Here is an 18,131-nt window from a genome sequence, read left to right as displayed (position 1 = left end):
TCATGCTGGTTCACACAGGATGAAGTGAATGCTTCAGTTCTGTGATCAGCACTACAATATTCACAGCAGATGAGTCACAGCAGGGTGATAAATGCAAGCTAAGGTTAACACTTCCCCAAAAAACAGCTTGTCAAAGGAGAAATTTATTACTGCAAAATGCAGTCAGACATGTCACCGGATATCAGCATAGACCACAGAAGAGCAACAAGCCCTAACAGCTTTTGAAAACGTACCGCCAGGTTTCATTGTTTGAAATCTATTTCTTTAAATCAGATTCTGTCATAGGCTGAGGAAGAACAAAAGCAAAGACTGTGTATTCAACTTACTTCAAAGAGTTTTCTTCCTGAAGCTGGACATGATAGAGAGACTGAGCTGCGTGCTCTATCTTTGACAGTTTGAGAAACAGCGTTATGTTCAACAAAACCAACAGCAGCAAACTGCAGAGAGAACAGAGAACAAAATTAAGTCAGACAGGCTTTGCCATTACTGTTAGAACGCTACAGAAATGAGACTTGGGCTACAAACATCTAGGAAAAGTGAATGCTTTTGGGGCCAAAGGCCATGGGGCACTGCTATACTGAAAAGAAAGATTTACCCAAACAATTCTCAGCAGTTAGCTTTAAGCTGTGCAACAGCAACCTTCATGAAGCAACAGCAGTGCCTCCTCTGCAGCTGTCAAAATGGGAATGAATTAAGTTCTGGAATTTTTTGTAGGATCAGATATAGGTAAACCTACAACAGACTAGTTTGTCAAAGCAGCGTTTTCATTCTCTGTCACTTCTTAAGTCAATCCATTTCCACTTCTACCCAAGTTTCTAAATTTACATTCAAAATCGGTTAGGATTTATCCTGCTACATGCAATGTTAATGTGCAAGTGAGGTAGGTACAGGCAGATACAGACAAACACCAAGCTGAGATTGAGTTAAACCATGATTTAATGCAAGCGAGTACTTACAAGACACTCATTACTACAATGATGGTGGTGGTCCTATTTACAGGATCTCTTTTCCTTCCTAGAGGGCATGGAAGAGAAGGAGGTTAAGAAGTCCTGAAGAACACCCCTAACAGACACGTGTCAGTGCCCAGCACTGCACACACAGAACTGCTCAACAACTTCTGAGGAAAGCAACAGATCACACAGGTACACAAGATTCTCTCCAGAATGGACTTAATGCACCCAGTCATTTCCGCAGTCATCTCAGACAAGTCAGCTAGAGAGCCAGGCTCTTCCCTCAGGAGGATTCCCTCCATTCCAGTATGCTGCAGGGAACACAGCTCTAGGACATCGCATTAAGCCCGGATGGCCTGAGGATGCTGCAGCCCATGCATTACCACCACCCATTCAGCACGCACGCTGCTGGTCCCGTATTAGCAGAGAGTCTGCAACATTGCTCTTTTCTGCTTGTTCTCCTGACCAAATGAGACTTCCTGCCAACAAATGCTAAATCAAATTCCCCTTTAACTTGTTCCATCTGAGTCCAAGTCTGTCATACTCAGTGGCAGTAAAACTACGAAAAAATGCTTCAGTAACATAGAAGTTACAAAAACAGATAGAAAATGGACTCCAACATTACCAACAAAATCAAGTATGAGGTGCTAAGGCCAAGCAGTGAGTGACAGTTAATCATCTCACGACTCAGATGTGCAGTTTGAAGAAAAAGCAAAGCAAATTTTCAGCAACTTGGCAAAAAATCAGATTACATTTGTTTCTGATCCCATCTCATTTTCAATTCTACACATGTACTGTGCAGCATTTTAGGATTTTATTTTAATTTTTCAAAAACGGAAGGTAGGATTAGGTTTGATTTCATCATGTGTTCCCCATAATAGTGACTACGCATGTTCCTAACTGATTTTATGCAAGGCTGAACACACTAAAGCATTTGCTATCACACCAATCAGATAAAAACAAGAGCAATATACACACAAGTGTTACTCTGGCACTACTGTAAGAGTTAAACTTTCTTAAACACACCTTGTGGAAAATACTGGGTATAAAAATCTGGATACAAGAACTCCTACCTATTATGCTGCCCTGGGACTCCAGCCCCATGTCACCAGAGGAGTGCTGGGAGGAGCGTTTGGGAAGCGATTCTGCCAGACTCCGGTGTAAAGTGCGTCGTCTTCGTCTCAAGGCAACTAATTTTCCAGTATCTTCTATGGATTGGTTAATTGCATATTCCTCCATTAGCAGATCTGATTCTGCAGTAAAAAAATAAGGTTCCTGAACTTTAAAGAAAGCCAAAAAGCCAAGCACTGAAGACTTAAATTGCAAACAAGATATGGAGGGTGGTGGTGAGAAGAGTAAGTACATCTTCTAGTAAATGAACTTAAGTCAGGTAATTGACATAAACTATGTCTTAACCTATACTAGTCATCTTCTTTGCTATATGGCACGTTGGGCACCTGTCAGATCTGATGAACACTCAGGCTATGCACGATTGTTTATTGTGTTAGACTGTAGTTAGGAGGAACGCTTCCAGACACTGTTAGACCGAGATTAGGAATTGCATTAGACTGAGCCAGCACACGGCTGGCCAGGCTGTTAACAGCCGTAGCCAGGGTGCCTGCCAAGTGCCGCTGCTCCTCTTCTCATACTCACAATCAAGGAAATACTCGTGTTAGAGACAGGCATATGCAGTTGAGAGTAAAAGTTTTTCTCCTGCTTCCTTCAGGAAGCAATTGCTGACAAGGCATGCAAGAGCTTTTGGAAGGCATTATGCTGCCAGGCGTCTTTTACACCCCCAGAACTGACAGATGTATCGATAACTAGAGATCCCTTTGGTTGATACCTTCTTTTCAAACCATTCTTTAAGGAAAGAAGTTTGACACAGATGAAAACATGCATAGGGAAGGTAGCCTCCTTACTCCACCAAAGAGAAGGAAATGCCTCACCAAGTTGTTTGAAGTTCTCCTGTATTCCTCCCCAGGTGTTCTTCTCGATTACAGACTTTACCAGGCCCCAAGGCTGCTTTTTGTACTTTACTTCTGCAGAAACCCTAAGAAACAGAACACAACAGTGAAGAAAAAGAAGCATTCTGCTAGGTAGCACAGTGATAGCAGAAATCTCTTATCAGAGGCAAGCCCCTAGCTTATGTCCATAACCTGAAATAACAACTGGAACTGCCTTGGCTTTCCACCTGAGCAGCACTTACACTGAAGCGAGGCAAGAGACAGACACAGGCAAAGACAACACATCAAGCTAAAAGCCTCAGGAGATCCAAATGTCCAAATCATTGTAAACATTTTGAACTCATTTTGAAGTGTTTTCTTTTCAGACTCAGAGCAGTGGGGTGTTTCTCTCCTGCAAACTGCTCTGACTTGAACAAACATTTAAAATAACCTTACAAATAGAAGTTCTGCTTTTTACTCCGTATGCACACATGATATACTACATGGGCACAACAGCAGCAGCAGGTAAAATTCATTACCGTGCATCCAGTACTCAGATCCTACCCTGAGGAGACAGAAATTAAACTCACTCTCTGTAAGCACGACAGAGGAAGAGAGACATTCCTACTTGCGTCTCCCAGGTTAAGCTAGGCAATACTGCTTCCAGAATGGGAAGGTACTAGAACAGAACCCTGCAGAGGGCTTGTTCGGACAACCGAGTGAATCTTAAAGCTCTTCATAAAGATAAAGGACAAAAGGATAGCTCATGATCTTTACTCAAATCCATAACACTGACCTTACTGAAATACATACTTGCCCAACTTTTTCAAGTAATCATTCCAAGAAACATATGCCCACCGAGTCCCTACTCTAACAAAAAAAAATCTTTCAATTACTTCCTGAGCTCTTTTAAACAGTATAATATAAAGCCAGTTGTAGCATCAGCATGCACTTTGTTCTATACATTCATCCTCTTTACACTGTATTCAAACCCTGGCTTTTGCACTTATCTTAGGGTTGTCATGCATCTCAAAAAAAACAAATAGAGCCCTCAAATAGGAAGGATGACTCACTCAAAGTCATCCAGAACAGTTGTTCAAGGACCCTTTTCCCTCCCCGAAGAGGAGGGAGTCTTCAGCACTTTTATAGCCTAAGATAAACCAGAAGGAAATCCAGGCTTGCTCACCTTACCTGTATTCTGATAAAGTTTGAGATAAAAGGAATCACTAAGGACAATGTTAAAAAAAGTTACCAAGAGTTACATAGTCACACAAATGCAGCCAACAAGGAACTTGATCACTTCAGACGTTTTCAAATGGGAGAGGGAAGTGCCTTACGACACCCCCACCTACCTAAAGTCTAATAATGAAGTCTAACAATGATTTGCTCAAGTACCCAATGTACTTCTACGGGTATGCTTCCTTCATCTTCCTGTGAAACTACCCTCCTCTGCAGGCCCTTATGCAAGGATACCTCAGAAGCTTTGTCACAAAACATCTGTCATAGTTCCAATTCATCTCACTCATGCAACTGCATTCAAAACCCAGTGCTGATCAGAACCCAGTCCACAGCCTTGGAGATGAGCTCTGTATCTTGTAAGACCAGCGTAAGACTTAATTTCTCACCAAATTAATCATATCTGAGTACAGCATACATATGACAGGAGATAGAACAAGCTTATTTTTCAGGAGAGATCCCCAGCTTCAAGAGAAACGAAGCATTCTTTACGCTGCAGGCAGATCTTTTGATAAGCAGATTTCAACAGGCTGCAACAGAGATGCCTCCGAGTCCTCGGCTCCCGCTGCGCATCGCTCAGGCTCACCGTAATCGACATTTGTGACTGGACGTGCGGCTGATGCAGTATCGGTTCACAGTGTAGAAGTAATCGTGGTAGGGGACATCATGGGTCAGTACTTCAGCATCCACCTGATAAGACTGACCTTTCTGGCTCTGCTTATGCAGGATCTATGATGAAAAAACAGGAAGGAGTAAGTGTATTCATGGTGTTTGATATTTTTTTCCCCCTTCAGCCCCAATTCTTTATGTTAGGCCAACCAATTCCAATCCAAGTGAAGTGGAGTAGGGAGAAAGCCTGAACAACCATGAGAGAAGTCAGTTAAGAATGTCAAGTATAGTCAGGGTGGAGAAGAGATGACATCCCCAGCTAAAGCCAGTACAAGCAGAAGCAGTACACCACCCCCCTTCTCCACTGACATACCAAGTACCGAATGCAAGACTGCCCGCTGACGCATGACCACAGTTCTTTGAGAATGAGCTATGAGACCTTTCCCTAACCTGTACCACAGAAGGGTTAAGGTTGGAAGAGACCTCTGGAGGTCATCTGGTCCAACCACTCTGCTCAAGCAGGGCCACCTAGAACAGGCTACCCTAGACCATGTCCAGGCAGCTTTTGAAGATCTCCAAGGAAGACTCCACAACCTCTTCAGGCAGGCTGTTCTAGTGCTCCGTCACCCTCACAATAAAAAAAAAAGTGTTTCCTGATGTTCAGAAGAAACACCTCTTGTGCCTGCTGCCTCTTGTCCTACCACCACTGAAAAGAGCCTGGCTCCATCCTCTTTCCACCCTCCCATCAGGTATTTATATACACATCAATAGGATCCCCACCCCAAGCCTTCTCTTCTCCAGGCTGAAGAGTCCCAGCCCTCTCGGCCTTTCCTCATAGGAGAGAAGCTCCTGCCCTTCGTCTTTGTGGCCCTTCACTAAACTCTCTCCAAAAACGCCATTCCTCTCTTGTACTGGGGAGCCCAGAACTGGACACTGAAAGCAGATTACTGCATCTTTTCTGGCCACCCCCCAGTTCATACACGAGGTCAATGCTACTCCCCACAGTCTGTGGGAGAACCTCACAGCCACGCGTAAAGGCCGATAAAGTCAGAGAAGCTTTCTGCATTTGCTCATTAATGGTGAAAGGGGCAGAAAGATACCCTTCAGGATGCTATATTTAAACTGCAGATCCACATTCAGCTCACTGAACTCTAATCCACGGTCAGATCTCTGACAAGACTGCAGAGCTCACCCCTTCCTTGCTTTAAAAGGCACCAAACAGACACACGTGCAGACAGTACCTGCTTTTCAGTTGCAGTTGTGAACTTCCCACAGAGAGGATTGTTAATTGTTACAGTGTACGTCAAAGTCCTCAGCTGATTGCCACTGGAATCTCTATTCCAAGGGGTCGATACAGCATCTAGATGACAAATTATACAAAATCTCACATGCAGATCATCTGAACGGCATCATCTCTGCCCCTTCATATCTTAAAGTGCAATTTTATAACAGCAATGTGGGGAGAGACGAAACTGTCTCCAAGTGGTTGTGTGCTTTTTGCATGAAAAGGGAAACTTTAGTTCACTGAATGAGCAAAGGTAAGGCAGTAAGTAGCTGAACCTAAGTCTACTGAAAGAGACTTGGGGATGCAGAGAAGAGTAAGCAAATAAATGAAAATATACCATTTCCTATCTGCTTAAAGTTGAAAGGATTCATCCCGCATTATCAAATTGCTTTTGCCACTCTGCCTTCCAAGCTAACACTGAATAAATATTTCCCTTTTCAGCTTAGTTTTCTTACCTTATCATCTCAATGAATAAAGTTTACTCATCCAGAAAATTAAAGCCTGAGAGCATCATTTAGGAGGATGCAGCAATTTCATCTATGCGCCAACTGTACAGACTTCACTATTTCTGGGACACAATGGAAGGAAACACCTCACAGAATGCAACAATTTAGGCATTAAGATGCAGTTCTGTTGTGCATTGAAATGAGGTTCTTACTCAGAAATATGACTGATCTACAGAAACAGGCTAGCTCTTAATAGTGTCTTTTATAGCAGAACTTGAGAGCTTCAAAATCCTTTTAAAGCAAGGAGAAACCTAAAATTCAAACTCAGCCCTATTTATCATTTCTCAGAGGTTGAAGTTTTCGGAGTAAGTTGCAACACAGACAGAAGGAAGAAGAGTACATTACCTACTATACTCCTGGAATTGAGAAACCTCTGCATGAAGTGAGAATTGGTGAAGAGGATTTCAAACATCTTGTCTGCAGTGATGTGGAAAACTCTGTTTATAAAAAGTCTCCCATAGAGATCATTCTCAGAGACAGTCTCCTTCACTGCTAAGGAAAGGCAGAGAGATTGGGTTAAAAACATAAAAGGACTATTATAAAGGTTTTTTTAATAGTACTAAGCTTTATTATATCATATCCTTCCCAAGCTTGCATCAGCAATTGTTTCTTACTCTCAGAAACTCAGAATTGACAGCAGCACATTAATCTGTAGTAAGGTGGTCTTTGGGAGCTGGGAACAAAGTCCAGAGGTGGTTTTTTAGCCCATCTCTCACTATTTCACTGGATAAGTCGATAAATCAACATTACAAGATCGCATTGCTTGAGTTTTGCCTTCAGAATTCTACTGATCCTACAGGACACACTGGAGAAGACAGAGTCAGCACAATCCTCATTTAATATGTGCCTATTATATGACATGTTCATAGCAAGCAGGACAGCGAGAGCACACTAGTTTTCCTTTTCACTTGTGGCTAGTACCAGAATTCTGCTTCTAACATCTGTATGCTGGTACTGTCCACACTGAGACCAGGCACAGACCTTTCCTCAGACTGTTCCTTCCTCCATACCTATTGCAAGGGGAATGCAAGGAGCACCCTGCTCCATTGTGCAGCCCCGCAAAGCACACCAGGATGCTTTATCATCCTCCCTATGTCAAACCACCAACAAGCACCCCAAAGGTGTTCTGTTGTCACAGCACTGAGCTTTATTTCTGCTGCTTGTTGGTTGCTGGCATGAGTCAGCTTTGTGGCTGTTGCAGCCACTCTCTCAATAGATAAGGGACAGAATCATAATCCTGGAGGGACAGCCATTTCCTGTGCCAACCCCAACTCTGTCTGCTCATGCTTTACAAACAAGCCCATTCTAGGCTATTACCAAAAAAAAGAAGTACAAAAATCCTAAAAACCCAACCCCACACACCAAAACCAGGCAAAACGCCTGAAAACAAAGCTTGTGGAAGCAAGACAGAAGTCAGGATGCCTAACCTTTCAACTGATATAAGTGAATTCTCAGAGCTATCAAAGGTCACTGCCAGCAACCAAAGCAAAGGTAGCTTGAATATCATGCTACAGTTCACAAACTGCCTGCAGGCATAGGTTACAGCACTTAAACAGGATTTCATAGCAGTCAGTATTGATAAATGTAAGTGTAGCAACTAATCATAACAGAAGCCTGCAGTGAAACCCAGTTCTGATTCTGAGCGGCCTTCTCCTCCAGCACTGCTTCCAGCCTGTTAGAAGTCCCCACTACACACCTACACGTCTCCAAAAAAGTTTTGACCTAAGCAGACTTCAATACACGACCCCAAAGTGAAGCGTAAGCGACATCTTCATGCTTGCCCAAGAGATGGCCTTCCTGTGCTACGTTCTGCTTATACAACTGCAAGGTGGGACAGAAAGCCAGCACGTATTTTGCGAGGCGTATTTAACCAACCAACATGCAGTCATTATTTGCTAGAATACAGATTCGGCTGTGTTGAAACATTCTGCAGGAAGCTAGAAATTCAGGCTGGGTTTTCAGCTTACGTTCACTGTATTTCCTCTCGGAGCTGAGCCTAGTTCCATCAAAACTCAGTGAACTGTGAGCGACCTCAGCTAACAAGGCCTCAATGCCGCAGACCTCATCTCAAAATGCACTCCCCACTTCCCCTCTTTTGCTAAGAGAGAGAGGGGAAGCTTCAGGTGTTCTGATGCTGACATTCCCTTTGACTACTGGACATCAGCCAGCTTGTATGGAGCCAGGCAGCAGATAATTCAAAGCTCATGCATTATTACTTTACGGTCTGGACCTCGCTACTGGAATATTTTACTCTTCAAACATGAAGTCTCTCCTCCTTGTACCAAGGCTCAAGTTCAACAGCAAGTGCATCCATGGATCTATAGTGTTTTAATTTATAGATAATTTCCTGTTAGCTGATTTGCCTACACTTTTTCTATCTAGTTATAGCTCTATAAGGAGTAGTCAGTGAGCTGCCAAGTGCATGAAAGCATCTATTGAGAAGTGTTTTTAGTTACAGTCTCTCAGCTCTTGAAAAAATTGGTGTTATCGCAAGAGTATTTTCAGAAAACCCAAGCTGAAACTAGGCTGATATAATCAGGCTAATCAGCTACTTTAGATTCTCCTGTTTAAACAGCTATTTTATCTGAAATGTTTCCAGGCTTTCTGAAAGAGGCCTGGAAAACACATGTATGAAAGCTTCTGAATTCCACACCTGCAGGAGCCAGTCACTGCATATACCAAGAGCTTGACAAGATTTAAGTCACTTCCATCTGGGCTTCTCAGGGTTTATCTGCAGGAATCCCACATGAAGCAGTGAGCACCAACAGCAGAATAGCAAGAATAAGTGTACAGATTACACACTTGCAGTTTGGACAGAATAGAAAGCTTGAAACACTTGTCTATGTTACAAATATACATATTTGTCTACTCTTTTTTTGGTTTAATTAAGAGGTAGGTGGGCTTACCCGTATGAGTTATTACAATTCAAGAGCAACATGGAGCATTTTCTACCTAGAACTAGCTTAGAGATACTGTATATGAAAAAATGTTTTTATTCCCATGCAGATATCAGTCTAGCTCCTTAACGCTGTTCTAACCCCTTAGCGGTATGTAATTATCAGCCGCTAACTCGCTCAGCCTGAAAACATTTATAGATGAATTGGAGTAACTGTCTGATAAGAGAACTTGAAATCACTCTGATTTTAGGTTAGGATCCCTAGGGACCCAAAAACGCCAAGCAAACATTACCGTGAGTGTCCTCGTTCTGCAAGAAGACAGCAGGTCTCCTCCCTCCCCCACTGCTGCCTTACACTTCGTAAGGTCATTTTCATCACTGTATGGCAAGCTGTGAAATACTGTTTGCATATAATACCATTAGGCACCAGTGACTGCACAGGTTTGAAACCATTTGCAGTGCAAGACAAAAAAAATTGGAGGGGGTGCAGAGGAGTCAAAAAGAGATACTGTTCTTCCAATTCCTGTTAACAACCAGCAGCTCGTGAAGCTAAACACGTACCCCAAGCAAAAAAAAAAGTTAAACTAGTAAGAACAGAGGCTATCAAACAGGTTTCTAAGACAGCTGAATCTTCCACTCCACAGAGCTGGGAGAGGATGAGGAGATAAACGTATGTACACAACTCATGGTGCTGTTTGGGATTTCTATGCCACTGGGGATGGAGGGGGAAAGAACTGCACGCTGTAAATAATGCACAGGTCAGAGACTTAAAACAGACGCACCTGAAATCAAGTCGTTAAAACTAATTCCTAGAGTGAATACGTTCCAGCCACCATCTATTTAAAGACTACATCAGCAATAGTAACCATTATCAAAGAATTCTCCTATACTTTAAAAGGCTAAATACCAAATTACCTTGGGGGAAGTACTGAAAAATACTGTGACAGTGCTATCTTTTTCCTGATCACAAGAAAAGCTTAAGCCTTTTAGATAATTCACAACAGATATTCCTTCAAATCCCAAAGCAACAGATTATTGGCAGCTATACATTTAACAGAGTACGTGCTTTAAATATTGTGATTATGTCAGCAAGGTAACAGGGCTAAGGGATGCTCTTCTGTACATGCACCGTATATCCAGAATTTCACCTCTTGAAAAAAAAAAAGCAGGCTGAACTCTTTTCAACCCCTCCACATCCCATATCCCTATCGGCAAAAAAAGCCACACCATCACTGTACCCACCTCACAGCATTTGAGTACAAGCAGTTATGCTCTCCTGCAGACCACGCATTTAGGGTGGTTATTAATGCACACAGAAACACCAAAGTCAAATTATGCAAGGAGATCAGGAATTACAAGGTCCCCATACACAGTAAAGCTTTCTAACAGTGTTTTCCAATATCCTACTTCTCCCTTCTTTCTTTGAGGCATTTCATGTTGCTGAGCATTATAGTTGCATATAGAAACCCTACATCCAACACAGTCAGTCCTTTGAGGAAACTCAGAATCTGATGCTTCTATATTGGGAGCACATTCTGTGCTTGAGCTAAAATTTGTTTTCTAAAATTTATCATTGAGACTGCAGATATTAACTTCTATCTCAGCCAAGAGTTTGTCACGGCCCAAGATTTATACTCCAGTTTATGAAACCAAACTAATACACCAAGATACAGGTCACTGAGCCAGTGGCATGCAGTGAGAGACCCCCCTCCCCCAGTTTGCAATGTGAAAATCATGAAGGACAAGGAGTTGCCAAGGCTCTGACATTCCAGCTTTTGGTGTCAGGTGGACGTGAAGTTGGAGAACAAGTCTTGAGCTTGCCCCCTCACCTTATTTGCCAGAACACCTCTGTGGGCAGCCTGAGCATGAGCCAGAGAACACAAGAGAGGTTAATTGCATGGGTAACCCTTTGCTGTGTGGGATAGCTAATTTCATCTGAATGAAGGAGTTCACCTTGTAAGAGTGTGGGGCAACTGCAATAGAAAACAGACAGAGAAACAGAAGAAAAGAATTCTAAGCATGAGGAGAGTAATCTGTGAGAAAAGATTAATGTTGTGGGACTAGAAAATCCTGCTCCGAATAAAAGAGACTCATCTTGGGGGAGGGAGGAGAAATAGGAAGAGCAGCATGAATTCAGTCCTCTTTTAAAGGGACATCTCCAGTTTAATATGCTTTGTTTGCTGAATATCACCAGCACAGGGATGACAGCTGGTATTTGCCTTTATCATTTAGGCAAACAGGCCTATTTTCAACCCATTTCATTGGATACCTTCACCATTTAAAAATCCATGGGTATCCAAAATATCTAAAACATCAGAAGACTGAAACTTTCTTCTGCTTTAAGAGAGACACCTGGGATTGAGTCAACAATGTGTAAAGCTTGTTCAATGCACAGGGGCATAACCAGCAACTTGTTCAAATACATATAACTCCCAAAAATGATACAGCTTGACATCCATCAAGCTGAATCCCAACACCAGCAAACAGAAGCAGTGCTGGGGAGCAACGAGAAAGGTAACTGAAATATAAAGTATATCCTCAGGCAAAGATCACACCTTGCAGATGGCCAGATCAATCCACAACTTTGAAAGCTTTCCACACTCCAGTGATCCCAACTTAACAGCATCTGCACACACCTTCAGTTGCCAATTCTGACTGAAAAGATGATACACAAATTTCTCAGCCAGATTAAGAACCGGCCTCAAATTGATCTGTTCTTTTCCTGACAACAGGCAATGAAAGCAAGTTCTCTCTTTGCATATGAAAGAAAAATAGCGGTGTGTTCAGAAGTAGCTGCCCTGTTGAGGTTTTCTGTCCTTCATTTGCATGCCACTAGAGACTTTGAAACCGATTCAGGTTGTGTGTGCTTTGTTTTAAAGGTGTTCACAGAGCCCAAGATGGGGATATTCAACAGAACATCCACCACAGCTTCTGTGAAATGTTTGTGAAACTATGGGTTTTTGCACAGAAGAGCTCCCCACGATAAGGGAAGAGCTCATATTAGAGGGGGAACTTGTCAAGAGCCTCTGTGGGACCAAAGAACAAGCACCCAGAGAAATCTGCACATATGTCACTGCCATCCAGTCTGGGTGCAAGGCATGCTCTGGGCCTTACTCTCTGCCCAGGATATAGCAAAAACAGTCACACCAAAGCCACTATGAAACACACAGCCATACTTTTCTCTCCTAGGACAAAAAGAGGAAAGGAAGCATGCATTTGCAAGTTGCAAGTGCTACATTGGTGTGGTATCCAAGCTCCTGCTAGCCTGGTACTAGATGATGAGATATAACTGAAGAGGATGATGCGTTGGGATCCATTAAGATACTAGCTTTGTTGGTATGCAATGAAAACACGGTGTGATCTACTCTAAGATGTATTTAAGGTTGTTCATCTTCAGACAAGATTCAGAATATGCAGAACACACTCCTGAAAGCTGGGAAGTTGAAACTCCAGACAAGACAGCAAGTTCTTCGCCATCAGTAACACTGAAGCCCATATGCATCAAGAAGGAAATGCAAGGGGGTGGGTGGGGGGTAATTAAAAGAACAGCCTGAAGTGTTTCCCCTCAGTTCCCAAAAAGTGAAAACAAATGAAAAAACCACATTTGAAATACCTATGAGAACATGGAAAGTGAACACCACATTGTCAAGAATTTTTTTCTAGTTTAAGACCTTTTCCAGAAACTAAGTTACAAAGATGTTTTTGCTGCAGCTCCGGGGAACAAACAAGTAAACAAATTTCACAAAATCAGGAAGTTTTCTAACTTACTCCACCAAGTGAGAAGGATCAGAAGAGTACAATAGTAGGGTTGTCTTACTGCTTCTAAATGTTAAAAGATTTACCTTCTTCACTGTCTGAGGCACTGCTCTTCTCTGGAAGATTTTCATTCTCATTCAGATCCAAGGACTTTTCTAAAGATCTGCTCCTGACTAGCTTAACAGATTTTCTTTCTGAAGATGGAAGAGGGCTCTTCTTTATTTGCGTCTCAGTCGGGGACTCTTCTACCTGAAACAACCATTAGGAAAAAAAAAAAAAATCAGTAAACACACAACATTTTAAAAAAGTTACTTGCAAAGAAAAAAATTCAGAAAGGAAGCCACAAATTCTACCTGCTCAGTTACCCCACAGTTAAGTACTAATTTCCTCCCTTGTTCCCCTATACCAGCCAGCCTCCCTTCTTCTTTATCTCAGACTTCACTTTGCCCTAGTAGCAAGGAACAAACTTATCTGGTCCATCTTACCAAGAGCTGCCTAAAAGGGGCAGTTTGTTCCCTACCCAGTCCCTTTGCATCCACCTGCATAGCTTGGTCCCCTTCCCTGTATCCATGCTAGCTTTTATAAATTCATTAACTTAATATGATTGTTTACTTTTTATTGGTCAGGTTGTGGGTTTTTTGTATTTTTTTTTTTTTTTTGGCAATTTAGGAAGGGGTCCAACAATCCTTTGGGGAAGCACAATGAAGTAGACAGGACCTCTCTTCTTCACCATGATTAGATCATCATAATTAGATATCTGAAGAGAGTGTTCTTACTTTGTAGGGTTCCAGTACCCTTTGATAAAGGGAAAATTTAAAATAGTGTCTAGAGCCATCCTACCTATAAAATGTTATTTCTTCAAAACAAAGGAATAGAGTATCATTTGCCATCTGTAATACACAAGCAGAGCACTCCCCACAGCACCAGTCACTGAATCAATGCAGCCCTGAACCCTTAACTATAGCGACTGGGGGCTAAGCCTACCAAAACGCATCACTGAGCGCTTCAAGAAGTAACTGCTGGCAAAACCACATGTACAAGGTTTGTGCATCTCAGAGTGCCACCCAAAAAGCCTGGCTATGAGCCAGTCTTCATCCTAAGCCTCCCTTCAAAGCTCCCGTTGCCTCCAGTGGAACAGCTGGCATCAAGAATAGCACAGCCCCCACAGGCAGCAGCACGTGGACTGTGATAAACAAGATCAGGTCCTCCTCAAGTGAGTAGCTCCAATTCATCTGCAACACCATCATCCTTAAAGATTATTCAGCACTGACTAAATAAAACAAGAGCATCCGCTGCTTGAATAGTCATCACGTACTTCCTGTACTACTTGGCTTTTTTCAAAATAAAGACCATTTACCATTTTGTGCAACCGAGGGCCATTAGCAGAAGGTGGGTGGCTGGAGAATAGAGACAGGCATGAATTCAACTGCAGTAGAAGCGAGCAAAAATATCCCCTCAAGGTCAAAAAAAAAGGAATACTGCATCAGCAAAGCAGATCAATTAACAAATGTGTGCCTACTGAAAGGAGCTACTATGCCTGAAGTTACACTCAGGCACACAACAGGAACGAGGACAGTAACATTTCAATGTCAAAACTTTCTCCCAGTACAGACAGAAAGGTGAAGGGAGCTAGGAGTGGCGAAACATTTACCTAGAAATTGACACAGATCTATAAAGAAGTCCTTTATGATGTCAAGGAAGAAATTCATGCTGATGCCTTTGGAATATCTGTGATCAGTTTTTTCCATTTCTGTATTTTTTTTAATTATTATTTTTACACTAAAGATTACTGATTTTAAGATCTGCCAACTAGAATTCTAGAATTAAATAGAGCATTTCTTCCCTACGCACGTTTGCCTCCTGAGCCTGTCCAGTACTGCTAAGCTCTGTGCCAATGCATTTTAGTTTTTAACCTGTGAACAGAGGGCTCCGAGACAAGGAAATTTTACAGAGCCTTCCAAGGAAGAGTAGAAAGAAGAAAGTGGTTTCCATACAGAGATGACCTGCACTTGGAGAAGCAGACAAGCCGTAAGTGGTACTACACACCCACTTTCTTTAATTAACTATGAACAGCCAGCCATTGACAATCCTTTTTCCAAGACAGTCCAAGAACTGCGAGCCAACCCCTCCATTAGTTTTGATCTCTTTTTGAAAGAGCTTTAGATTTCCCTTGCCTGTCAGACAACAAAGGGAGGAGTTCAGCCTCTTTCCCTCCAGCCTTTGGAAGGCAATTGTGTTGTGTGTCATCAGTGCAATCATTTTTGATAAAAGCTTTTTAAGCACTACCATCCCATCTCCTCCTATTGCCCCTGTGCTTCTGCAACATGCGCAGTAATCCAGAGCTGTGGAGTGTCGACATTCTTAAGAAATGCCAAATGACACATACAGCTGAACACAACCATTACATGTTTTAGCTACAGTAAAATCATAAACTAAACAGATTTATCGAGACTGACATTTTACCTCACAATTAGAGAACTTTTTAAATGCAGGCAAGTCAAGGGAGAATCCTAGCACTTTTCCCTGCTTACCGATCCCATCCCTAGGCATTCCTGCTTACCAACATGCCCAATTAGATTTAGCACCTACAAGAGAGATCTCTGGGAGTGACACCCAGTAGGTAAACAAAGCACTTTTCCAAACAGAGTGGTTATTTTAAGAGGCCTTGTACTTGTGCAAACAAGACTCGAGCAAGTCCAAATCAAGGCTACCTGGGTAGATTTTACTTATCCTAAAGAGCCCAAAGTCCAGCAGCATCCACAATCTTCCCAACAGCTCTTCAAACAGGGGACAACAGTCCCCTACAGCTCTTCAAAAAACTTGTCTTACACTCCTAGGATTTTCATGAGGGATACCCACCACCCTAATAACTAAGCTTTTAACATCTGACAAATACCAGTATTGTTTGACGGATATCAGTCTCTAGACATTAAGTTAGATTTCCACAAAACTCTTTAAAGCCTACTTAACCGGCAGATCAGTTTTAGCAAGACAGAATAACTACTATATGAAAGTAAGGATTATTAAAGCATCTTTTTCTCCTCCTCAATTTTGTCACAGCAGAAACAGCAATTAAATTCCCAATCTGAGTAAAGCGAAACGCTTTGGTGCTCTGTTTGCTTTTCCCAGATCTTTCCCTTGGGGTACCTATTAACCAAGAGATAATGTCCATAACCTTTTAGGCCTACAACTGCACATAGGAGCCCCAGGAACTGTGCTAAATGCTGTGCACATCTCGAACACCGCTACTAACGTGCCTGCCCTTGTAGACAGCCAGTCACATTCACAAATTCATTCAACACCATGAATGAAACACCTATGCCTGTACAGTTTTATTAACATGAGGGATTAGGGGAATACTCACCCCTCCAAGGGTGCTTTCTCCCCTCCATTTCTGAAACATTTCTCAACATTTAATTTAGGGGATGTGGAGGGGGAAGGAAGGTCTCAGTCTTTCACGGCAACAGACCAAGAATGTACAGGATGTACATGAGGATATTATAATCTTCATGTACAAGGTATCTTTATGAGGAGATCTATATTTTTAAGAATGCAAACGAAAGCATTTCTTTCACAAAGCACTTATATAAAAATGCACTGGGTCTATAGGAAGGTGGATAAACAGTTTTATTTATTTTTTTTTTTTTTACAGCTGTGAAGATCAAGACCCAAACCTCAGCATTCTGGCCAGATTTGCAGTGAATTAGCAACAGGATGCTGCTGAAACTCATACCAACATCTTATACAAATATTTGTTTCCCGAAGATATTCCTGAGATCTGACAATATTCTTACCCAATTTCTGATGTGAAAACCTTTTAGACTATTGTGAACTTCCAGTGAATTTCAGAAGTTACAACCCCATGCATTCTTACGCTTACAGATATGTGAGTTAAGCATATATGCTTATCAGTTACAAATAGCAAGAAGGTCAACACTTACTCCTGACAGTGCATGTCTGCTGAGTGACTCTCCTTCTGTCTGAAGTGTGGGTTCCCGAACTAAACCAATTGTTTTAGGTAGTTTGTCATCCCTTTCTCCAGGTTCATCACAAACGCTGGATCTGTCCAAAAGAAAAAGGAAGATATCTTTGGAGCTGTAAAAGCTGAGAAAACCAGAGAAAGCTTTTCATGTGTGATTTTTGCTCTCAAACCATGGCTGTTCAGCTAACATTAAAAACTACCAACTCATTCCTCCATCTTATTAATCTCTCAAGCCATGTTCCTCACCCTAACCACCAAAAAAATCCAGCTTCTGCCTGTTAGGTTAGCAAAACTGAGCACCAGTGAATTAGAGAAAGTAAGCACTGTGAGAAAATGGGAAACAGAAGTAGCTTGTAACAAATTTGGGAAGAAAATGTCTGAAGAAAGTTTGAGGTAAGATTTTTTCCTGCATCCCTTATTCCTGAGTTGCAAAGTACTGCGTTTTTTACAGGTAGAAAACCATGAAGTATTTAATGAGACATCTTCTGAAGCTTGCAGTGAATTTACTTTTTTTCCCCTAACAAACATGCTGAGATAATGCAGGATTGAAAAGAAGATGCAAGTTACACTGTTCAGTTTTAGAGAGCCACGCTTGCTTACATACAGATACAAAACTAAAGCCCTGTTACTAGAATTACACTGACTGTTCATAAGTTAATTCACCTTTGTTCTGAGAAATCAACAAAACAGATCAAAAACAATCTAGTTATCTTCTTCTAGCTTCCTAATTCAAGCTGAACATCATACAAAAACAAGCTAAGACCTCAGACGTCAGAAGAACAAAGCAAAGCAAGCGTTTTAGTCTCCAAGGAGGAAAGAAAAAGCATTAAAACATTTGATATAGCTCCATTCCATTCAGCCCTTCCGTATTGTTTAAGGGCATATAGGTCCTGACTAAGTAGTACCAGGAAAAAAGTTGATATTTAAGCTATCCTGCCCTCCCCCCAAGCAGATCCAAGGACAGCAAG

At 41.9% G+C, this 18,131-nt stretch overlaps 1 protein-coding gene across 8 annotated transcripts in view; it reads right to left on the bottom strand.

Moving 5' to 3' along the window:
* The window catches only part of GRAMD1C (GRAM domain containing 1C), a 49,338-nt gene that overhangs the window by 2,370 nt on the left and 28,837 nt on the right, over window positions 1-18,131 (bottom strand). For 7 of the 8 annotated variants that reach the window (XM_083822563.1, XM_083822569.1, XM_083822568.1 and 4 more), the window contains 9 exons: window positions 17,123-17,243; window positions 13,268-13,430; window positions 6,875-7,021; window positions 5,980-6,098; window positions 4,716-4,858; window positions 2,897-3,000; window positions 2,024-2,203; window positions 957-1,014; window positions 327-437 (listed from right to left, as the gene is read on the bottom strand). In XM_083822563.1, the coding sequence (XP_083678689.1) occupies window positions 327-437; window positions 957-1,014; window positions 2,024-2,203; window positions 2,897-3,000; window positions 4,716-4,858; window positions 5,980-6,098; window positions 6,875-7,021; window positions 13,268-13,430; window positions 17,123-17,243 (1,146 nt within the window). The remainder of the gene's footprint in view (window positions 1-326; window positions 438-956; window positions 1,015-2,023; window positions 2,204-2,896; window positions 3,001-4,715; window positions 4,859-5,979; window positions 6,099-6,874; window positions 7,022-13,267; window positions 13,431-17,122; window positions 17,244-18,131) is intronic. The other variant, XM_083822564.1, reaches the window with a different exon arrangement.

Source organism: Anser anser (assembly GCF_964211835.1).
Source record: "Anser anser genome assembly, chromosome: 1".
NCBI lineage: Eukaryota > Metazoa > Chordata > Aves > Anseriformes > Anatidae > Anser > Anser anser.
The sequence above is the reverse complement of the archived record's forward strand: the minus strand, read 5'-3'. Positions and strand labels throughout refer to the sequence as shown.